General features: G+C 39.1%; 1 protein-coding gene across 6 annotated transcripts in view; it reads left to right on the top strand.

Annotated features, from left to right (window-relative positions):
* The window catches only part of CADPS (calcium dependent secretion activator), a gene marked incomplete at both ends in the record, with an annotated part of 451,723 nt that overhangs the window by 234,683 nt on the left and 192,317 nt on the right, over positions 1 to 24,723 (top strand). For all 6 annotated transcript variants that reach the window (XM_083355958.1, XM_083355955.1, XM_083355956.1 and 3 more), the window contains 4 exons: positions 1,529 to 1,668; positions 7,034 to 7,100; positions 21,210 to 21,318; positions 23,814 to 24,026. In XM_083355958.1, the coding sequence (XP_083212084.1) occupies positions 1,529 to 1,668; positions 7,034 to 7,100; positions 21,210 to 21,318; positions 23,814 to 24,026 (529 nt within the window). The remainder of the gene's footprint in view (positions 1 to 1,528; positions 1,669 to 7,033; positions 7,101 to 21,209; positions 21,319 to 23,813; positions 24,027 to 24,723) is intronic.

Raw genomic sequence — 24,723 nt, 5'->3', positions numbered from 1 at the left:
TGTATTTGGAAATGCAATTATTTATACACACACATGCACACACACACGCACACACACAAACACACACTTTAAAAATGCAAGGAATAAAAGAGAAAGGTGAAAAACTGCAAATAGGAGAAGTAGGAGTCTGCAAAATGAAGGCAGCTCTCACGCTCTTGTGCTTCACTTAGCTCATTCTTTTCTGATTCAATATATTATCAATATATTGGGTCAAAATGCACATTCTTATATTGACCTTCTGAACTTTCTAACATTTTATGTATGGGTTAATCCTTGAAACTTTTCTTTGTATTTTCATTTCCAGCACAGATGATAATTTAGCTACATTAACTATATTTCATTCAATAAAATCAACTTCCACCACTTGAATTTGACCTCAATTGCTTTTCTTCTCTTCAAGTTTAATATATTAAAGTGTGACAGTTCTGTGGACATTGTTTAATGTATTTCTCCTTCATTGGTAATGTATTGTCTTTGTTCAATGACTTTTTAAAACTATTAATATTGTGTATGCTTGTGACCAACCAAAATTTATTGCAGTACTCTCAATTCCAAGACTCTATCTTTTGTAAATGTCTTCCATTTTATACCTCCCAATAAAATAAGTAATGAGTATTATAGAGTATTTGAAGAGCAAACCATATATACAGATTAGCACAGATTAAGATTAGTGGGTTGGTCTTGCGTCACAATACATGTAAGAAGGGGGAGGAGCTGTGAGGCCCCAAGAACCAGGACCAAAACGTAGAGTTACTTCAGAGTAGATCCCTGCATGGATTCTTGAATACTGCCCTTCCAAACCACACGGTGGAATTTGATATAACAGACTGGAATTCTTCTCTCTTTTGTGCTACTTCTCAGTTTTCAGCTGAAATCACTATTAATCTAGTTCCCATGTCATGTTGAGTCATGATATAATTTGGGCTTAAGCATGTTTTAAAGTTGTCCGGAAGTGTCCATAGGTGACAATGCATACTTGTGCTATGAAGGGGTTGCTGGGTAAGCCTAGATTGCAAATGGTTGCAGACGAGTCAACATGCATATCTCCCAAATTTCAACTATATGTTGGGCAGAGGTGCAAATCCTGCATGCTGATCATTTGATCCCATTTCCTGTTGGGAAGTTTTCTGTGCTTCCCGACTTCCTATTGAGAAGTTTTCTAATGCCTCCCTAGCTGGAATGTTAGCATTTGCAGAAGTATAAATGCAACAGCTATGCAACTGTCTCCAAATGACATGGATATATTCCTTGAAATGCCATGTCACGAAAGTCTAATTCTCACCTTATGCATTCAAAGTCAAACCATAACCCATTAGGCTTACGGTGGACCAATATAACCTCTTTTAAGTAGCAGCCGAGTTCGTAATACTGAGAAAAGGTTACTTTCACACAAGACTTTTTTGGTGCAATCACCCTGCCCAGTCACTGAATTACATTGTAGATCCTAAAAAAAGACCTCTAATCTTTGCATTGTTCTTTAAACTTTAAAAAAAGTTTAAAGCTCAGAATGTTAAAACTTTGTCTTTAGGTTGTTCTTCATCCGACACCAAATAGCCCCAAACAATCTGAATGGCACAAAATGGCTGTTTCCAAAAACTGTCCTGATCAAGACCTGAAAATCAAGCTGGCTGTCCGAATGGATAAACCTCAGAATATGAAACATTCTGGGTAAGCAATTTATTTATTTATTTATTTTGCAAATTACAGTGATTGCATGTTACCATGTTTTCCAGTATTATAATAATTGAAAAATATCATCTTCTTCTCCCAGATTGTATGAACTTAAAAACTGAATCAATGAGATTTAGTTTACATCTTGTTGAGAATGATTGACATGTTTTATTTCTCTTAATATTTCAAACTAAATGCCCTCTGAAAATAATCACTCCTTTCTATCCTACACGTGAACTAAGAATATTATTACTATTCTCAAAAATGAACAATGAAGGGTTTTTAAAAATATAAATCAGTGTCATTTTCCTATATTTTATTTCTTGCACTGCATTTTTGCAATAGCAAATTCCTTACTGTATAATCAAGAGTATTCATAATAATGATAACCTGTTTCTTTGAATATCCTGATTGTGCTGTCACAATTATGCATATAATATTCTGAACATGTTATCAAGGTCTTTGAAATAATGATAGAGGCTGTGCAGGACTGGAGGGAAAGGAACAAGCTCACAAGCTCAAACCCAAGCTCACAAGCTCAAACCCAAGTGATGACCCTCTTTAGTCCTGAACAAGATCACACTTTCCCCTACTGGACTGGGCCAAAATTTAGGGGACTTTTTGGAGTAATACAACAGCCAGGGAGATCTTCAGATAAATTCAACTAGTGTACCAGTTGTGGCCATACCATAACTGGGAGGCACTTTAGACAACCATTCATACTTTGATCACCTCAATACATGGGGCAGCCCTTGAAGAGCACTGAGAGACTGCAGCTGGTTCTGAATGGGGAATTATGTCAGGGTTCTTTGTTTTCTAAGACTGGACACACCACAGTGTAGAAGATAAGTCTACAAAACACTTCATTGTAACACACACCTTTCATTGGATTGACTCCATGCTCCTAGCTTTTGCAAACTGATATAGCCGTAGAAATAAGTCTTTGATTGTTAGCCCTTATAAGAAATAAAAGACTTTTGTAAAATGGATTTGACCTCGTTTAATCTCGTTGGGATTAATTGATGGCTCAGTGTTATTGCTCTGCTTCTGGTTCCTACCAAGCTCTATGCCAAGCTTCAGGCAGAAATCACACCACAATTGGCTGTTTACTGTAGCTGTATCATCCTGGCAGTTGACCACAATCTGCTTGCCTGTATGAATCATACATTTCAAACATCACTTCCTGCTTCCTAATCTGCTTGTTGTCTTCTTTTTCTCTTACACAGTCATACTTTGTAGCTTTCCCCCACTCCGTAGAGGGTTAAGCTGCGCACGGATGTCAGCTCATTCCTAAAAATGCCAGGTTGTGGCTCAGTTAGCTAGACATCTGGAACACTGGCATGGAAGCTTATGAGTCAACCAAGAGTGGGGGAAATGAATGAATGAATGAATGAATGAATGAATGAATGAATGAATGAATGAATGAACAAATGCATCTCTTATCAGGCTCCTGGAGCTGTAAACTTTTACTGGCCTTTGGGAGAAACAATGTGCTGAGCCATTCCTTGGGCAAGTGGGTGTGGGAAGCATTTTTGCTAGGCTGAAGACAGCAACCTCAGTTTTATTCTCTCACACATGGTAGGTCTGCATAACACTTCTGCACTGCTTACCAGTAGGATTTGGGTGCATTTCAAGATGCTGAGCATTACCTACAAAGCCCTTCATGGCATACAGCCTGGTTATCCAAGGGACTTGTCTTCCATACTTTCTGCCCATTGCACAAGATCTAGTCAGGTGGACATGTTCCTGGTCCTATCAATTAAAGTATCATCTGATAGAACCCAAGAAGCAGACCCTTTATGTCACAGCTCCCGCCCTCTAGAATGACATCCCCCCAAAGATATAATAATAATAATAATAATAATAATAATAATAATAATAATAATAATAATAATAATAATAATAATAATAATAGTAATAATAGTGGAAAGGGACCTTGGAGGTCATCTAGTCCAAGCCACTGCTCAGGCAGGAAACCCTATATCATTTCAGACAAACGGCTGTCCAGACAAACGGCTGTCCAGACAAAACTTCCAGTGTTGGAGCATTCACAGCTTCTGGAGGCAGGTTGTTCCACTGATTAATTGTTCTAACTGTCAGAAAAATTCTCCTTAGTTGTAGGTTTCTCTCTTTGGTTAGTTTCCATCTGTTGCTTCTTGTCCTGTCTTCAGATGCTTTGGAGAATAGCTTGACTCCCTCTTCTTTGTGGCAGCCCCTGAGATATTGGAACACTGCTATCATGTCCCTCCTCGCCCTTCTCTTCATTAAACTAGACATACCCAATTCCAGCAACTATTCCTTCTATGTTTTAACCTCCAGTTCCCTGATCATCTTTGTTGCTCTTCTCTGTACTCTTTCTAGAGTTTCAACATCTTTTTTATATCATGGCGACCAAAATTAGATGCAGTATTCCAAGCATGGCCTTACACATTGTAAAGTGGTATTAACACTTCTATCCCTCAATTAATGCAGTCTAGCACTGTGTTGGATTTTTTGGCAGCTGCAGCTGACTGCTGGCTCATATATAAGTGATTGTCCACTAGGACTCCAAGATCCCTCTCACAGTTACTACTGTTGAGTGAGGTACCACTTATATTATTGAGCAAGATACCACTTATTCTATAACTGTACATTTAATAACACTTCACATGATCTTGATTCTATCCCTCTGTTAATGCAGCCTAGCACTGTGTTGTATGGCCTCCATCCAGACATTGTTCAGATGAGCTCTTAAAACCCAGATCTTGGGTTAGAGTGGGTAACAAACCCCTTGTGAAGACAATTTCTTCATTGCAATTTGTTTTTTTTTCAAATATTTGCTTTTAGTATTGGTTGTATTGGACTGTTTAAAATTCACACTGTTCACCAGCCGGCACCATTGTGAAATGGAATAACTTATAAATATAAATCATATTATATTATATAACAAGAAATCTGCTTACAGAAAGATCACATTGATTCTACAAAAGAACAACTTTGCAAATAGAAATGCTTAATATTTAAAAGAGGGCATATGAGATTTTATATATATATTAAGGCAGATGTGGATGTTTGATGGTATTACAGATATCGTTGCAGGATGGAAGCAGTTCCTAGTAAGGCTGCCTTTTGCAATTGAGTAATGGCGAATTTGTCAATGCCCATGGTGTTCAAGTGGTGCTCCAGTTGTTTTGGGATTGCAGGCAAGGCACCTATTACTATTGGTACTACCCTTGCTTGCCTTTGCCACAGTCTTTCTATTTCTATTTGTAGGTCTTTGTTGTTGTTGTTGTTGTTGTTGTTATAAAACTTTTATTCATTAAACATGAAACTCAGTCAACTGAACACTCAAATTGACTGGCACTAATGGTTGACATGGGTTGCTGCCAGCATCCTGGGTATCAACCAGGTATCTCCTTAAAATGTAAGATGTTCTGAGTAGCACAGTTTTTTGTAGCTTTGCTGGAGTTATTGCAGGAAGCTGCAATTTCTTGATGTGTTTCGCAAAGTTTTTGGACATAGTTCCCAGTGCCCCAATGACAATGGGTATCACTGTTACATGTTTCATCCATAATCACGCAGTTTTGATGGGTCGCAGTATTTCGTAATTTTTTTCAGTTCTTTTTCTTTGACTCTGGCATCTCCTGGTACAGCAATATCAATCAACTTTACGCTTCGGTTCTCTACAACTGTGATATCTGGCGTGTTGTGTTCCAAATGGTGATCTGTCTGTATCCGGAAGTCCCACAATATCTTCACCCTCTCATTCTTGACAACTTTTTCCACTCTATGTTCCCATGACTTTTTGGACACAGGCAAGTTGTATTTTTTACACAATGCCCGGTGGATTAGTTTAGCAACTCGGCCATGTCTAGCTTTGTAATCAGTTTGCGCGATTTTGCTGCACTCATATATTAAATGTGAAACAGTTTCAACTTTGTTGTTGCAAAGTCAGCAATTTGGATTGTCAGTAGATTTTTGTATCTTCACTTTCATGGCATTAGTTTGTAGTGCTTGTTCTTGAGCAGCCAGTATTAAGCCTTCTATTGCTTTCTTGATGGTTCCCATCTTAAGCCATGCCCATGTCAAGTTGTTATCATATTTTCCTTCAATACTTTTCAAATGTTGTCCATGCAAAGCTTTGGTTTTCCATCTATTTAATCTATCATCCAGCCATTTTTCCTTATATTCTGCCTTTGTTTCTGTTATTTTGATAATGCTCTCTGTTTTCACAGCCTGCAGCAATTTTTCTGTACTTTGATTCACATAGTCATTCAAACTTCATTTTTCTTCTTCTACAGTTTGGTGGATTTGCAGTAGCACTCTGCCCCCTATTATTCTTGGCAGGTATACTCTGTCGATGTCACTTTGTGGATGTAGAGCGTGGTGCATGTTCAAAAGTTTACGCATTTTCCAGTCTAGGTGTTCCAATTCGGCCAATGCCCAGTTGATAATTCCAGCTGGGTAGCATATCACTGGGACTGCCCATGTATTAATGGCTTTGATTTTATTTCCACCATTCAGCTTTGATTTTAGTATTTTGCGGACTCTCCTGATGTATTCCTTTTGTGTTGACTCTTTGACTTTTCCATTCAAGATGTTATCTGCTTCCAATATGCCTAGGTATTTGTAACCGTCATCCTTTGCTAGTGCTTTCATAATACTTCCGTTTCCCAGTTCTATTCCTTCTATTTTTCCCATTTTTCCTCAGTGCATAGATAATATAGCACATTTTCCAAGTCCAAAGTCCATTCTGATGTCGTTGCTAAACAGTTGAACTGCGCTGAGTATTGATTCAAGTTCAGTTTGGCTTTTCGCATACAGTTTTAAGTCATCCATGTATAGTAGATGGTTTATCTTGCCATGCTGGCTTGAGATGTGGTATTCCAATTTTCTGTTTTGTAATATTATTGTCAATGGAATTAATGCAATGTTGAACAGTAGTGGTGAAAGTGAGTCCCCTTGGAAGATTCCTCGTCTGATGTTGATTTTTTATGATGATGATGATGATGATGATGATGATGTCACTCTTTTTACTCCACCCCCAGATTCTGCCACTCCTTCTCCTATAGGATAATACTAAAAGATTAGTTCACTTCTCTTTTCCATAGCAGAAACCACAGTAGCAGTTAAGCCAGTCATCAAGTTAAAAGGTCACCACTCCCTTCTCCCTGTGGTCATGTGATCACATTTTGGGGACTTATCAACTGGTTGGATATTTTATGGCTGTTTGCAGGATCCTATAGTCACAACACTATTTACAACATTTTTTTTTAAACCAGTGTTTAGTTGCTGTTTCTAGTAAAAACTGCCCAATGCAAACAATGAGATTCTTATTTATTAAAAAAAATCCCTAATGAAGTTTTCCTTGCTGCTTTTATAGATATTTGTGGGCCATCGGCAAAAATGTCTGGAAGAGATGGAAGAAAAGGTTCTTTGTACTGGTGCAGGTAATGCTTCAACTAAAACTTATATATTTATTATTCTTTAACACCATGTTGTAATACAATTAGGCTCTAAGTGCAGGATACTTTGCTCTGGTTCACACAAAAACCAAAACTATTATGAGTGAGAGACTACACATTACAGTCAGTATAACAAAGCTCATTACAGCATAGGCTTACAGATGAACAAGGTTTATGACATGTAAATGCTGTGAAATTGTAAGGTGTAAACTCTAGGATTGTAAATATTGGGCAGTTTATGGAGGAACTCAGTGGGACAAGTGAGGCGACTAGTTCCTCTATTAACCCGGGTGTCAAACTCACCGTGTCACGTGATGTGTCGCGACTTTTTTGCATTGCCGGAGCTGGGGTGGGCGTGGCCTCAGCATGATGCAAGTGACCCGCTCTATAACTTTCAACAGACTCCATCCTGAATATATGAGGAAAATTAGAAGGACTGCAATGTCCTCATTGCCCTTCTGCTTTAGATTTATTCTGCATGTAAAGAAGTAGCTTAATGAGTGCTGATTAAGCACACAGACGCAGGAAGAAAGATGCACAAAATTTAACTGAAGAAAGGTTATCTACTCGTGAATTAGAAAATGAGGATGGAGGAGAAGCATTTACATTCTTTTGGAGATGAAGTTGCTGCATCTGTTTCTTGTGTCTGACACCAGAAGCCCTGGCATTTTACTCTCACTGCCAGGACTTCTTATCCATGCCTTAAGTGCCTAATTATAGTATCACAATTACTATTGTATGGGGTTCTCAGTGTGCATGTCTTCTTCTTCTTCTTCTTCCTTCTCCTCCTCCTCTTCCTCCTCTTTCTCCTTCTCCTTCTCCTCTACCCAGTGGACTCTTTAATTAACATCTTTATTTTACATGTTTGTATTATTTAATCTTGTTTTAAGAAATGGTGACCTACTTCAAGATCGTCTGGATGGTAGGGTATAGAGGTATACATTTAAATGAATAAGTAAGCAAAAATATTTACATTAGCAAATAGCAGTAAATGAGATTTGTTATAGTTAACTTGATAGAATTATTAGAGGAGCATGTCATTCTAGGTCAGAATGAGCGATTAATTTATTTGGGATTATTTGGGATTCAGTTCAGTACATGAAATAAATGTCCTCTTTGTGGTTTATGGGTTGATGCTATGTGTGAACTAGTGAGGCTTAATCAATAAGTAAGTAGGTAAGTTTAGTAAGATGTCCAAACTACCTACAGGTAGTCCTTGCTTACTGGCCACTATTGGGACCAACAATTCCATTACTAGTGACAACAACTGTGCTGCACATTGAAAACCACATTTTTTCCCCTTTCTCTTTTGGAGTGTGGATGCAAGACATGATTTCTCTTTTAGGCTGCTTTGGGCACCTCCACCCAAAGATTTTGTACAGCTTCAGAACCAGCTCTGGACCGGCATGCACTCACATCTCTACTTCTGCTACAGCTAATACTGTCACTGTTTGAAACCCACAGAGCTGAAAAAGAAAATAATGATAGTTTCAGTGAGAAATAACCATTTTTGGGTTTCCTTAATTCTTAATTTGTTGCCATTGTTGTTTTTTGCTTTGTTTTGGGGTAACATGCACTTTAACTAGTTTTGGGTTCATTAAAATTAGAATCACTGCAGGTAATACGTCGTACATATTCAAGTAGAGCTGAGTTTATTTTATATTAGTCTCTTGCATCCTGAGTGCCTCTCAGTACAGTTCGTTTCTTCTAGTGATGGCACGCAGGCAACAGCGCTACTTTAGTTTCTAGTGTAGAAATCTTAGCTTGCAAAAAATATAATGCAGGTGGGTCAGTCGTACAGAAAGAATAAACAAGGATCAAATTGTTAGATTAATCTACGAAGGGAGAGTGAGTGGACTAAGAAGAAGGGGGAGACCAAGGAGGCTGTGGTTGGAAGGAACCGATGAGATCCTCAAAACAAATGAGGTGAGAAAGTTTTGGGGTTTTTTTTAAAAAAATGCTATGGATGAAATATAGTGGTAGAAGTAAGTATGGTTTGCAAAGATAGAGTGGTATGAATAAGAGAATAACAGAGTTAGAAGAGACCTTGGAGGTCTTCTAGTCCAACCCCCTGCTTAGGCAGGAAACCTATAGTATTTCAGACAAATGGTTGTCCAGTCTCTTCTTAAACATTTCCAGTGTTGGAGCATTCAAAACCTCTGGAGGCAAGTCATTTCTTTGGCTGATTGTTCTAACAGTCAGGAAATGTATGCGAGTGCTCTATGATAATTGATGCCCAGTGTAAACTAACTTTAGATGATGTTGATGAAGATTCTCTGTCATCCAGGTAGAGTTGTCTGGAAGTTGAGTCATGTTGAACTGGACTTCTTTTCTTTTTGGTTTGAAACTTTTTGCTGCTTAAATTTCAAACCAAAAAGAAAAGAAGTCCCATTGGCATGACTTAACTTCCAGATAACTTTAGATTCATTCTTTTCTTTATCTCATGCTTCCAGTCATTTATTTATTTATTTATTTATTTATTTATTTATTTATTTATTTATTTATTTATTTCTACCCCTTTTCTACACTTTGCATAACTGCTTTGCGCAAAACAGAATAGTATTTAGGAGTAGGTTTATATATTTTTCCTGCGGTTGCTTTGTTTTGCCTGCATTTTTCTAGAGCAGTCTTCCATATCCAGTGCCCTATAGAGTTTTGGGACTACAGCTCTAGAACTGTTATTGATAGATCCAGAATGCCAGGATGGGCAAAGCTGTTCTGAAAGCTGCCCAGATTATTTCAGATCATTCTGTGCTGCCTTTCAGGATTAGCACAATAAAACCATCAAAAGAGAAGAAATAATAAAAGACTGTTCACAGTATTAGAAGTAAAGAGAAAACAGAACTCAGAATTGAAACTAGCACTCATTACACAGAAAGCATGAGCAAATGAAGAAATATTTAAATTTTCCATTAAAGATGGCAGTGATTTAGAGCCTTCCCTTGGTTTAAAACAGAAATGTTTCTGTAATCAGAAATGAAACTTTTGCTTCAATGCTCAACTTCCTCATCCATACAATTCATCTGGCCTTTTCTTTAAAATGCTGTTTATTTAATCTTGAATGGTTTAGGTGGGCATTGGTTGCAATACCATTACTGTATTCTGAAAGTATTTAGTCTGAGTAATGTAAGCAAGCTTGAAACATAGAGTGCTCTGATTTTACTATATGTCTTCTGTATATCGCTTACTATTCTAATAGCAAATTTACTCTCTGAGAGGAACAGAATGTTAATTGCATGCAAATTTCAAGGCAGAGACTTATTATTCACCTCATTGTAAATTCTGAAATATGCAGTGTGAAAGCCATGGCAGAATATGACCTCAAGGTTAAGAATGAAAATTATCCACAGCATCATAAATCAAGGAGAAAAAGAATGGCAAAGTCACTCTAAGTGCTCCTAACTGGCTAGAGAACCTCAGAAAAGCTTTTAAATTGCACAAGTAGGTAGATAATGTAACTGTTGAATGTCAAGGCCGTAAGCCAATAGTCATTTATAATCTTGTTTGATCTTTCCTCACTTTCTCCTTTACATCAATATGCTGAGACTCTCAGGGACTCCTCTCCTAAACATTTAAAACAAAAACTGTAGCTGAGATGCAATTTATTGTTAACCTTTAAAATCAGTAGAAATGATAGGTATCGCACTTCTAAGGTATTATACCAAAAGCAAATGCTTTGAGGGCTAAAAAAAATAGGCTTTTCTTTTTTGCTGTCTCAGATTTGTTTTTAGTTAATCATGTAAGTAGTAGTGAAATCATGACACTGATACAAGTGAGGACAGACATGTTTTAGGGACATTCTCCTGCGAGAATCAAAACTAGCTCTGTGCAGCCATTCCAAAGGGGAAGAAGATGGAGGCTCTTTTCCAGACAACACTTGGAGAAATGTATCAAAATACTATTCAGTCAGCATCCTGCAAGCATGTGGTCGCATTCCATCTTGATGTCCTCAGCATGGCCATAGGTTTACTGATTACTCTTTTGTAGGATAACACAACATTCTAAGCACATTGTGCTTTAGATTGTAAGCCGCCCTGAGTCTTCGGAGAAGGGCGGGATATAAATGGGATTAAAAAAAACATTCTGAATCATAAACTACCGGCTGACTTCATATACCCTCTAGGCTACAAAGAAAACTAGCCAAGATTGAAACTAATAAAGCATAGCCTCTGTCTTTAACTGACTTGGTTAAGTGTGATAGACAACCCAGTTCCTATCTCCATAGTGCTACCAACCAGTTGCTGGTACCAAGTCTATAGTTTCAGTCAGCCTGCAGCCAATGATTCTCAATTTCAAATTGCTTGATTCTTCTTCTGTATATGGAGATCTTCTATAGTTTCAATCCCTTCATCACAGAATCATCTTCTTGATCTGATACAGAGAACCTTTTGACAGTTTTATATATTTTTATAGGTGATTATTAACAAATCAGGGGATACCCTTCATCTCAAGCATAGTTCAATACTTTCTTCTTTTTAAGTAGCAGGCAAATCTGTTGTCTTTTTATTTCTAGTTTGTTTGTTCTTGAGTACTTCTAAACCATATGGTTTTAATCTGTCCCATCATCTGTTGTGCTTTGTTATTGGATCACGATGCTTTTTTTTTAGCTTTGCTTTATTTGTTTACTTTGGCAATCCTGGCAGAAACATATCCTTTCCACTGTAGAAAAAAATAAATACCTGAAAAGGCTAAATGAAAGGGAACAGAAAAGGGCATGATTGAAAGAATGGTGCTGAAGTAAAACAGGTTTGCATATCTTTCCTTGAGCTGAAAACTTTACGTTGTCAATTGGGAGCCACGCAGCAAAAAATAATGGGGAAGACTCAGATTAAAAACTCAAATTGACTCCAGCATCTGGTTTACAGGTGTACAAAATTCAATGTAGTTAATAAAATTACTGCCATGTGTTTATTCCCATTCTGTCTCATTGATGATGGCATTTGGTAGCAACTTTTGGAATTCTTTGGGGAACACACTAAAAGTTGGTGAAGTACAATGGTGCCCCCTGACTAAGAAAAGATTAAGGTTTCCAAGTCTGTAAAATGTTGAAGATGGAAAGTTGAGAAAAGTTATGAATGAACTGGAGAAATTAGTCATTTTTCTTGCCTCCATATTAGAACTCTCTTTTTTTTACTTAGATTGATTTGTGATGAGTTCAGACAAAAAAAACAATTCTTCCATTAGCCAGAATAAATAAAGATGCACATAATGGCTAAGACTATGTTTTCCTTAGTATGTGTCCAGAGTATCTTCATAAATTTCCAGAATGGAAAATTCATGAATGACTTCATTAAAAAGGCAAACAATGTGACATGAATCAGCAAGGTGCATATCTGAACTGACTTGAACATGTTCACAAATTAGAAACTGTCAAACATGATATTAACTACTAGTGTAGGGAATACTGATGAAGCATAACTACTTGGTATCTGTATTCAGAAGATGATTACTTATGAGTACTAAGAACATAAAGAGGGTACAAAAATGTACAAGGTAGCTCTATTTTCTGGCCACTGGCATTCGTACTCCCTCAACCATCAAATAACATTAAATTGGCATCAACTACAGTATATACACAGAAGTCTCAATCCACAGTGATGGACGTTCAGACTGACCAACTTGGTGGGGGAAAAATGTTATTATAAACTTAATTTCACATGGATCCCTTCACATTGATGCTGATTATCCATAAGTGTCAGCTCCTAGAGACTAACAGCCATAAATACTTCCTTCCTCTATTTTCCTCTGCCTTATGTATTAAACAGGGCTTGTACCTCTGTTATCTCTGCCATTATCTCCGCTAGATTTCTGCTAGAAATCTCTGGATTTGGGTGTCAGTGATTGATGTGTGGCTCTTCTCGAGAATGAAAATTATTTTGCTTCTGCAAAATTAAACTGTGCTTAAAGAAAAATTAAGACTTTGGTTGCTGAGTTAGGGAACATACTATTTAAAAAACAGTTGCAGGGAGATATTTTTTAAAAATGTTAAAACCAGATTACAAAGGATTCACAGCATTGCCTGAAAATGTGAAATATGCTGATTCTCTCATTTCATTTTTGTATAGTAATTAGGCTTCTGATTATTTCAGCATCTGGAAGCTAGAGACAAGGAAATGGCAACAATAATTTCAATAATCACCCAGGAGGTGGCAGCAACATACTAGTTATTGGCAAACAGTGCCCATAATGGAAAAACAACTCCAGATATTCTTTAGATGTTGTCTTGTTCAACCACAATCCTTGCAGATTCAGAAATTAGCCCAGTGGTGGGATTCAAATATCTGAACAACCGGTTGTCTTATTGGATGCAGGCTTGAGCCTCTGAGGCCTAGAACGGACTTTCAGAAGTGGCATCCATGCACTTCCAGTGGGCCGTTCTAAACCTGAGAGGTCTCCTCCAGGTCTCCCAGGCCTAGACTGGACTTCCAGAAGCAGTGTGCATTCAGCTGGTTTTCCAAACTCAGCAAAATTTAGCTACTGGTTCTCCAAACTGGTGCGAACCGGCTGAATCCCACCACTGAATTAGCCTTGTTGTGTTACACTGTGTAGAGCATTCAGAACTTTCAAAATGTACTATATTTACCAGTAGAAAGCAAAAGTTTCTTTCCCAAAATATCTAGCTATAGGGAGGCAATCTTGCATTTCTCAGAAGAATTGAAGACTGTCGGAATGGTGGAGGTACCACCATTTTCTTACTGATTTGGCCTGGATGTCATTGAAGAATAGCTAGAAAATTAAGTACTGCTCGGGTGGATCTTTTAGCCCCATAAATGTTGCACTTCTCTCTTCTTTTGCTTTCCTTTTCTATCTAGATTTACCTTTTCCCTTTGTTGCATACCCAGGTGTGCAAACAAAGTTCAGGGACTACACTTTGCATTTATATTTTTTCATAGGAAAGGAAGAGTTAACCAGTGAGAGAAAAAGTTGATTACAGCATCTCTACGGAATATACTATAAGGTGTGAAGGGCAAATTGTACAGCATATATTTTGCACTCATGTTCTATAATTATTCAGTCATGGGCTGCGTCATGTTCACTGAGTCTAGGTCAGTGATGCCAAACCTTTTGGTCTTGGTGTGTCAAAAAATTAGAATATGCTTAATTTTACATCTCCTCAAACAAAAGAGAACCAATTCTCTCTCTCTCTCTCTCTCTCTCTCTCTCTCTCCCTCCCTCCGTCCCTCCCCCCCTCTCTCTCTCCCCACCTTCCCATCTAGGCCCAACCTGGACAGCAGCACTCAGTAGCAATGATGAGACTGGGCCTGAATTCAAAACCTCAGTCTTGAAGTCAACCTCAGCCCTAGCACCACTGCTGCCACTCAAAAAAGCCATCTCATGCCATTCCCCAAGACGCGTGAGCCTTGGGGAACAGCATGATTCCCACTATTCCCCAGGATCTACTGCAGGCCACTTACTTCCAGGCACTGTTCTCTTTCTGTTGACAGGCCCCTACGGCTTATACCCAAGGCCGCTTTGGGTTGCATGAGGCCTTCCTTCTTGAAGCAGCTTCAGAGAATGCTATTCTGCATCCTCTGGAACCTCCAAAAACTGCATGAAAGCATGTTCCATTCTTGCACAATTTTGGGGGGCTCCAGAGGCTGCATGGCAGCATAACCCCCTTCTCACACAGCCCCCTCAAATTGTTCAAGAATGGGCATGCTGGTGTTGGTGAATGCTGGCGTGTAATGAAAAACACCATGGTGTGTCACTTTTGGCACATATGTCACAGGTTCACCATCACTGGTTTAAAATTGCTTTTGCCATCATTGCTTTTCTGACAGCAATAGGTTTGCTTGTTCGAAACAAGGAACTGAGTGAAAACCAGCCGGTTAGTTCAACCAGGCAAAAACATTGCTATGGTATGCTACTTCAGAAGATTTAAATGAGCAGCAGACTTAGGGCAAATAGCTAAGAGATTTATGCCATTGTTGATTTTGAACAAGGAAATGAACAAGGACCTGTATACTATAAGGAATGACACAATTTCCAGCTAGATATTATGAATAAACTTATAGTTTATTTACACCTACCTGTTAGCTTGGAAATCTTTGAGGGAAATACCCAAAGTCCATTGGAGCTTGGCGGCTTATAAATTTAAATAAATTATGACAATATCATTTTAAATCATAATATAGGATTATAACTCATACTGATGATCTCACATCAGATGTGAGATGGCAATAAAGACATTTGGATGAGTCCTGTGAATAGATATAATATACCTCCTTCGAAATAAGTTTCCTTTGTGTACACTTTTGAAGAGCGAGACGAAAGTTCTGAGGAAACTTTGAATTATTGTATGGGGGAATATGGAAACCAGTGACAGAAAAACAAGTGACAGCTTTTTTGGGAGAGGTTAATACCAATTTGAGACCAGTGGAGGGCAGCATGTCACTGTACCGTATTATTCTGGCTGAGTTGAAAGCTCTCAGAAACCTCTCGTTTAAATGTATTTGCAATTCTTTTATAGCACTGAATTCCAGTTAAGTCCTAGATTTAGTTTATAGGAAAACAGTGCTATGAGTACTTAAAAACGTGGACCTTGGGCAAAGACACTTTTTGGTATCCATTCAAGGGAAGCTACTGTGTTACAGCATCCATTGATAAAATTTAAGTAAGGGAGAAGCGGGAGGGGTGGTGGAATTTGTCTGTTTGTTGCAGCTTACAGTCATCTAAATTGTGAGGGTGCAGTTTCAGTCACATCACCATCTTGAATTTTTGACCCATCCTTGGAGATGCCTCTGTCACCAAAGTAAAAAATAAGGCCCCTGAGAGACTTGAAAAGGAATCTATCTGCCAGTCACAGTTATTGGCAATGCTCTTTCTGTCTGCTTTTTTTCCCTAGTCAAAGGCAAGCCAGAGATGGTGACTTGCTTGATTGGGTTGGTTGTGCTGTAGAATCAGGGCAATAATTCTGCCTCCCCTTGCTTTTTACGGTCAGGGAATCGAAAAGAGATTAATCTGCAGGCCCAGAACTCGAAGCTACACTAGATCTGGAACGCAGATGCAAGCAGAACCCTGAAGAAGGTTAAGCATCATTAATTAATTAACAGCAAAAAATAAAATAAAATCCAAAGCATTTCTAATCATCAGGGATGACATTAAAGTCCAGAGAAAAGATATCCTAGCCTTTTTCTTCTCCTTCCCTGGTTCCCCCAAAATGACTGGCATCACCCAGTAATGCAAGAGTTTTAAGGAAAATTAAAGTTGTTTTTTTTTTAAAGAGGTCGAGAAAATGTCTAAACCAATATAAGAATGTAAGGAATCCAGAATATGACACAACCTTAACAGAGGCATTTTTTCAATCATTTGATGATAAATTTCCCTATTCCTAGCCCAGAGCACAGGAGAATCCCTTGCTTTCCAACTGCCTTCTCCTCCCAGATTATCCTGATTTTTAAAAAGACAATATATTAAGTACAAGCTGTGTCTTAATGCAGCCTGATGGGCACCTAAAGGCGATGTCAAATGCCCCTTCAGCCAATGAAGACTGCCATCAAAGTATTTGACATTGAATGTCATGCACATCGATGGAGGAGTGAAAGCTACCATTTACAAGATCAGTGACAATAACTATACAAGAACTATAGGGGGGTAGGTTGTGATTGTTTTAATATGATTGGTAACCAGCAATTTAGCTCACATTGTTTCTGACAGGTGTCAGCCTGACATTATGTGAAATGAATGATGAGAGTTTTCAAAGGATGCACATTCCTCTCTTTGAACAATAGCTATCTTTAAAAAAACAAAAAAGCTGTGAGCCTTTGAGTTGACAGCTCACTATAAAATAATTGTTATAGACTTTTTAAAAAAATTGTGTCAATGGTGTTGTTGTTGTTGTTGTTGTTGTTATTATTATTATTATTATTATTATTATTATTATTATTATTATTATTATTATTATTATTATTTTCATCTTTACTCCCTGGCATTGTGGTCTCCATTACAATTCTACAAAGTCCTGATTTGTCCTTGATGTTGAATGGGGAGATCTCAATAGGATTAGTTACACAAGAAACTATACAGTGATTATATGTCAATCGAGGCAACTGAGACTCGAAAGGAGAAACGATACCTGTCAGTTAAAAAAACCTAATTCCTGCTAGATAACACAAGGGATAGTTAGAACTTCTCTGGTGAATGTCATTATTTTATAAGGAATGAGACAATTAGAGCCATATCTCAGGTGTTGGTGTAGACCAGGGGTCTTCAAACTTGGCCCTTTTATGACTTGTGGACTTCAACTCCCAGAATTCCTCAGCTGGCGTGCCTATTTATGTGTCTATCTGATTAGCTGTTGAAACTCAGTGGCAAGGAAGCTCAATTTTGACTACATCTATTCCATTTTTTAAAAAAATGAAAAAGTAAAGATGAGAATGGAAGCCCAAAACCATTTGACAAAGGAAGCATGCCCATTTTTACTGGCATCCCACCTTCACCCTCCTCCATTTTGGGGTCAAAATTTTTGTGGTAAAATTCTGTTTTGTTTTGGAGGTGCACTATTCAGCTGAACTTGTAAGAGCAGAAATGAAAGTGCAAGTGTTTTCCCCTGAAAAAAATAGGTCAAAATATTAGTTTTACTTTATTATTTATTTATTTATTTATTTAGTATTTTTACCAATAACTCAAGGCTGCAAACATACCCAACACACCTTCCTCATCCTATTTTCCTCACACCAACCACCTGTGAGGTGGTTTGGGCTGAGAGACAGTGATTGGTCCAAAGTCACCCAGCTGGCTTTCATGTGTAAGACAGAACTAGAACTCACAGCCTCCGGTTTCTAGCCTGCTGCGTTAACCACTAAACCAAACTGGCTCCTTGGTTCACCTAGTTCCCCTCCCTCCCCCATTGCAATAACATTTTATTTTATTTTATTTTTATTTTAATCCCATTTATATCCCGCCCTTCTCCGAAGACTCAGGGCGGCTTACAATTTAAAGCACAAATCAATGTACTTAGCAGTAGCCTTCATTCTATGTATATGCCTGCTTATTAGGGCTTTCGCCCACCCCCCAAGCGGCATTATTACAAAGTCAGCTTAATTGCCCCCAACAATCTGGGTCCTCATTTTACCCACCTCAGAAGGATGGAAGGCTGAGTCAACCTTGAGCCTGGTGGGATGCGAACCTGCACTAATTGCAGGCAGCTGGTGTTACTTAAGGAGGCATTAGCCCACTGCTCCACCAAGGCTATAACATTACAAGTAACAAATAGTTTCCCTGTGATCATGGAGTGTGAATTGCAATTCCTTGGCCCTAAAGGTTTACACACCCTATATCCTTAGTTGCAGTTTCATAACTATGTAGTTGAATACTTGGGTTAGATGCTATAGTACTAATTCTCATGCAGTATTTAAATCACTGTTTACCAATTCTGCACAACATTAAGATTTTGCATTATTAAGGTGTACAAAAGAAGAAGAGAAAAAAGTGTTTATTCTTTATCAAATATACCATAGTTTGTTGGACCATTCATTATATTTCAATCCAGATCTTTGGCTCCTCAAATTTCTTTTAGTATTTTAGTTGGTATAAACTCTGATAAGGATGCTTGGATAATATGATGAATTCTGTCTGATAGCGATTAAACAGAATTTCAGATAGTACTACTGTAGTTTTACCAATACTGTTGTAAAGGGACAGAGAAAGTCACTAATATTTGATTGAGAGAAAAATATTATATCTCTGCCAATTTTTAAAATTAGAATTCCATTCAAGTGTTTTAGTATGTAATAACAAGTTGGGAGGGAGGGGGGTTAGAATGTAGATACAATAAATAGCTGCAGCCAGTAGTGGGATTCAGCCGGTTCACACTGGTTCAGCAGAACAATCTCAAATTTTTGGTTGAGTTTGGCTAACCAGTTATGATAAATCTGAGTCTCCATTTCTGGCCTTCCCGTATCCAGTTTTTCCACATTTTTTTCAATCCGATGTTGAGGTTTTCTCTCTTGGCTCCTCCTCAGGGAGAAGGGCGGCATGTAAATTTAATAAACCTAAACCTAAACCTTCAGCCGTTCAGGTCTTGCCGCTCTCACGCTCCTCAGGGTGATGGAGGAGGTTCTCCAAAGCACTGGCTGAAGCTGACACCTGCTCCATGCCTAAGGGAGACCTCCTCCATCACTCTGCAAGTGGAGGTGTGGAGTGGGGGGGAGACAGGCGATCCGGATGTACTGCATGGTGGCAGCAAGTGGAGGCAGGCTGGGGAAGGCTCCTACTTTGTCCTTCTTCCTCCTCCTTTGAACAGCCCTGTGCTCCCATTGCTGCTTTTACAGTCCCGGAACTCGGTTTGTCCGGACCCTGTGCAGTAGGTTTTTGGAAATGAAGCCCTGCAGCGATCGGTTGGGCTAGGAACCATTCTCTTCACTTTTGGACTGGCTCTGAAATGGGCTGGAAAGAGCAGCCCAAAGACTCCAATCTGGCTTTACAGCAAGTAAGGGGATTGGAGGCACGTGAATGCATGCTAATCTGTATTGTCTAAAAAAAACTGGGTTTTAATTTCCCCCATGCTGGATTTTCGCTGCCATACTGTTTAACTTTCTTTAAAATTTACTTGATGGAGAATGGGCAAGCGTTAAAGAAAGTTAAACAGCATGGCAACAAAAAGGCAGCACGGGGAAAAATATCCCAGTTTTTTGAGATGCCAGACTAGCCTGCATTCAGGTGCCTCCCATCCAGTGGTGGGATTCAGCCAGTTCGCACCACTTCGGCAGAACCGGTAGCTAATTTTTTGTTGCCCAGGCCCAGAATGGACTTCCGGAAGCGACATCAAACACAGAGAACTGGTTGTTCACATATTTGAATCCCACCACTGCTCCAATCCCCTTGCTTGCTGCAAAGCCAGATTGAAGCCCTTGGACTGCTCCTTCCAGCCCTTTTCGGAGCTGGTCCAAAAGTGAAGGGAATGGTTCCCAACCTACCTGATCGCTGTGGGGCTTCGTTTCCAAAGAACCTTTGCACAGGCTCTGGACAAAACTCCGGGACTGAAAAAGGCAGCAATGGGAGTGAAGGGATATTCAAAGGAGGAGGAGAAACGAGAAAGTGGGAGAAGTCACTACCAAACAGGCGAAGCACTACAAGTGTTGGGGAGTGGTAGGCCTGGCTGCGTCGGCCCTTCAGCCTGGTAAGCAGTTATGGGGTGCATGGGGAAGCTCCCCCCTTCTCCACCTGCCTCTTGGTAGTGCTCCCCCACCTCCCACCTCGCCTTCCCCCTGCAGGGAACTGATTATTAAAATATATCCCACCACTGGCTGCAGCCAATAATGTCTTTCTGACATCTTCATGGTGTAATTTATTTTCAAATATAAGGACAGGTCACCTTCAGTGCATCCTTTGAAAGTGTATTTCAAAAATATAGCAGGTGAAGAGGCCTTCACAACATTTCTGATGCAAGTTCCCAGGTTTTGTATCTTTATATCATACCGAGTAATCCCATTTTCGAACCCAATTTCAAGCAGACAAGATTGTACACACGATTGTTCTGCATTTGCTGATCAGAAGATTATAAAAATGTTTAAATAAACCTGTGGGATATTGACTGTAGTATCCTACTTTTCAGGAAAACCTTGAGATTTTATATTACAGGAATCAACTATTAAAAATAGATGATATCTATTTAAGGGACGCGGTGGCTCAGTGGGTTAGGACGCTGAGCTTGTCGATCAGAAGTTCGGCAGTTTGGTGGGTCAAATCCCGAGTGCCGTGTAGCAGAGTGAGCGCCTGTTACTCGTCCCAGCTTCTGCCAACCTAGCAGTTCGAAAGCACGTAAAAATGCAAGTAGAAAAATAGGGACCACTACGGTGGGAAGGTAACAGCGTTCCGTGTGCCTTTGGCGTCTAGTCATGCCGGCCACATGACCACGGAGACGTCCTCGGACAAGCGCTGGCTCTTAGGCTTTGAAACGGAGATGAGCGCCTAGAGTGCGGGGCAACCTTTACCTTTGCCTTATTATCTATTAAAATAGATCTATTGAAAATAGACAATAACCTATGGAAAGAGTTAGCTGAAGGTAAATATAGAATTATTTGCAAAGTTTCCCAGTTTGAAGTATTCTTCCTTCATCATTTGATGTTCCTTAAGCTGTATGATCTTCTGCAGGTTAGCCAATATACATTTGCCATGTGCAGCTACCGAGAGAAAAAAGCTGAACCTCAAGAGCTGTTGCAGCTTGATGGATACACAGTAGACTATACAGACCCACAACCCGGTAAGTAAGATGGTAAGCTGAGGTTTGTTTGCTTGTTTTCTGAGAGTCAACTTCCTCAGTTATAGGCTTAACTGACATTTCTGTATATTTTTATGCAAATTGCTTAATTATGTTCTTCGTGAATTAAATGATCAAGATGAGTATGATTATTAAAAACACAACAATTGGGTGGTCTCAATCTTAAAAGAAGGAACTTACAATCATATCCCTAGAATACGTTTTTTTCATCAGTGTTACGGACAGTAGAGAGTGAATTGCCAACCATTGGGGAACAAGGGCAGAATTCAGAAAGTTACAAACCAGTTTATTGGTTATATTAGTGAAAAACATTATTACAGATAAATTTGGGCTGAACAGCTTCAGTAAGACCTTCATCACAAAACTTTTACCATCCTTTGCCAATATCAGCAAAAAGGGAATGATAGAGGAATCCAATATACTTGCTTAGTTTCAGAAAACTTTGACAAAAAAAAACTTTCACCAAGGATTCATAAGATAAATTATTTTGTGATTCTTATGAAGAATTAACAAATTAAAAAACAGAAAATGTAGAAAGTAAATGGGATTACTTTAATGATATAGAGCAGTGATGGCAAACCTTTTAGAGACTGAGTGCCCAAACTGCAACCCAAAACCCACTTATGTATCATTGGGTGCCAGGTGGGCATGGCCCTTTGGGTGGGCATGGCTGCAGTGGTAACGGCAGACTGGGTGGGACTAAAAAGTTAATCAATTCCAAATTTGAGAGAATTTTTTTTTCCTGCGAGAAGTTGAAATTCATTGATTGAATCTTTTTTTGTGTGTACATGGCGGCGAGGGCCTAAAGCGAAAAGGTGTTATAAAACCCAGCTGAAGGCCTAGGACTGGGGTGACGGTGCGCATGCCCACAGAGAGGGCTCTGTGTGCCACCTGTGGCACCCGTGCTATAGGTTCACCACCACAGATATAGAGTTTTAAACAGTTGGTCTTTCCAAGGATTTGTACTTTGATTAGTGCTCTTGTTTCATTCCTAAATGAACTGGAATTAAGGATGAGCAATGACATGGATGTTAATTGATAGCACCAAAGCGCAATGGATAACTTTAAAATTATCTTAGTCTGAACACTGAAGTGACAAATATAGTTTTATATGAGGCAAAGAAAAAGAATGAGGTGGCTGGATGGAGTCACTGAAGCAGTAGGTGTAAGCCTAAATGGACTCCAGAAGATGGTAGAGGACAGGAAGGCCTGGAGGAACATTGTCCATGGGGTCGGGATGGGCCAGACACGACTTCACAACTAACAACAACAGCAATAGAAAAAACTAACTTCACGCATGAGGTATGCTAAAGGATCTGAGCTAAACATGATTAAATGGATATATAATATTGAAATAGAGTGATTTGATAGCAATCACACTTACATACCACTCCATAGTGCTTTACAGCCTTCTCTAAGTGGGTTACAAAGTCAGCATATTTCCCCCCAACAATCTGAGTCCTCATTTTACTGACTTCGGAAGGATAGAAGGCTGAGTCAACCTTGAGCCCGACAGGATTGAACTCCTGGCAGTGGGCAGAGTTTGCCTGCAATACTGCATTCTAACCACTGTGCCACCACTGCACCAACACAGCTTTTTATACTTCATTAATATTTTAGCCCAAAGTGCAAAACACAAAAGACAAATTTTGGGTTGGTGATCATTAGAAAAGGATAGATGTTCTCATGAAAAATTATAGAAGTTATTCAAAAAAATAATGGGGAGTCTTTCTCTGTTTCTTACAAAACTACCACAAAAGCACACTTATATAAAGAATGAAAGATTCCAGGTAAGCAGAAGAAAGTCATTCTCCTGGCAATATTTAAGAACCATGGAATTCAGTACCTCAGCAAATTCTCCGTGACCCCCCCCCAGTACAGCATTTGTGCTTTTTGCCTTGAATTGAAAGAATCCTTTGCAAAAGTCCTCATTCCAGAAGCCGATCTTACCCCTCCTTCAGTCTGCAGCTCCTTGCCCCTTCTCATACTTCATCCTAATGAGATTCTCCAATCTTAGGGAGATTTTATATGAGCCTTGGTGGAGCAGTGGGCTAATGCCTCCTTAAGTAACACCAGCTGCCTGCAATTAGTGCAGGTTCGCATCCCACCAGGCTCAAGGTGTACTCAGGCTTCCATCCTTCTGAGGTGGGTAAAATGAGGACCCAGATTGTTGGGGGCAATTAAGTTGACTTTGTAATAATGCCGCTTGGCGGGGGTGTGAAAGCCCTAATAAGCAGGCATATACATAGAATGAAGGCTACTGCTAAGCTTGTAAGCCGCCCTGAGTCTTTGGAGAAGGGCGGGATATAAATGGAATTAAAATAAAAAATAAATAAAAAATAAAAAAAATTCAGAAAATTTAAAAAGTAAGATGAATTGAGAAGGTCTCCGTAAGCAACCATAACTTCATCTTTTGTTTTGGGGATCCATGGAAATGCTGCTTTTTTCTAAACAATGGCTTTTTGATTATCTTTCAGGTTTGGAGGGCGGCCGAGCATTTTTCAATGCAGTGAAAGAAGGAGACACCGTGATTTTTGCAAGTGATGATGAGCAGGACCGCATTCTCTGGGTCCAAGCCATGTATCGAGCTACAGGCCAGTCCCACAAACCTGTGCCACCTACTCAAGTTCAGAAGCTTAACGCTAAAGGAGGAAATGTGCCCCAGCTAGATGCCCCCATTTCTCAGTTTTGTAAGTAAAACATATTCTTACCAAACCAGACAGTTTGGACTTAAAAGTTGCTTTTTCATAGATATTGGGGGGGGCGGAGTGAAGGGCTCAGATTATGTATTTCATTGTTTTTACATTTTGAAAATTCTTCATAATATTATATGCAAAGGATCAAGAAAAACAAGTTCTTCCTTAAAAATGCAAAGGAAAACATAAAATGCAATACTTGATGTATGGACTCTAGGATTTTCCAACTCCTAACTTGTTCTTCCCATTTTTATTTTTATTTTTTCACTATCGCACTCTCCCTTTCAGTATTTTTGGAACAAACGCCTCTTTGGGGGACAATCGTGTATAAAAGGCCCTTTATAAAATTGATTACTAACAATTCAGTGTAAGGAACGGTGTAATAATTAGCCGTTAAAGACTATTGCTCTAATTTGGCTTGCTCCAAAGTGCGTTGAAAGGAAGGAAGTTATAAATCCTTGTTTTAGAAATGGAATAGGCTGACCCCTTCACTATGTTCGATATGGGGCATCATCTATCTCTTCTCCACTTGGTTGTCCATTCCTACCTTACTAAAGTTGTCCTGCCATGGCCACTTTCTGGTTTTCTGCTCTGGGCAGGTTCTATTGCTTCACATGGAACCTACTCCAGAAGTATGTCTATGGAGATTCTCAGTCATCCAAGATGATTCGCTTTTCATCCAAGAAGCTTC

Source organism: Vipera ursinii (assembly GCF_947247035.1).
Source record: "Vipera ursinii genome assembly, chromosome: 2".
Taxonomy (NCBI): Eukaryota; Metazoa; Chordata; class Lepidosauria; order Squamata; family Viperidae; genus Vipera; species Vipera ursinii.
The sequence above is the reverse complement of the archived record's forward strand: the minus strand, read 5'-3'. Positions and strand labels throughout refer to the sequence as shown.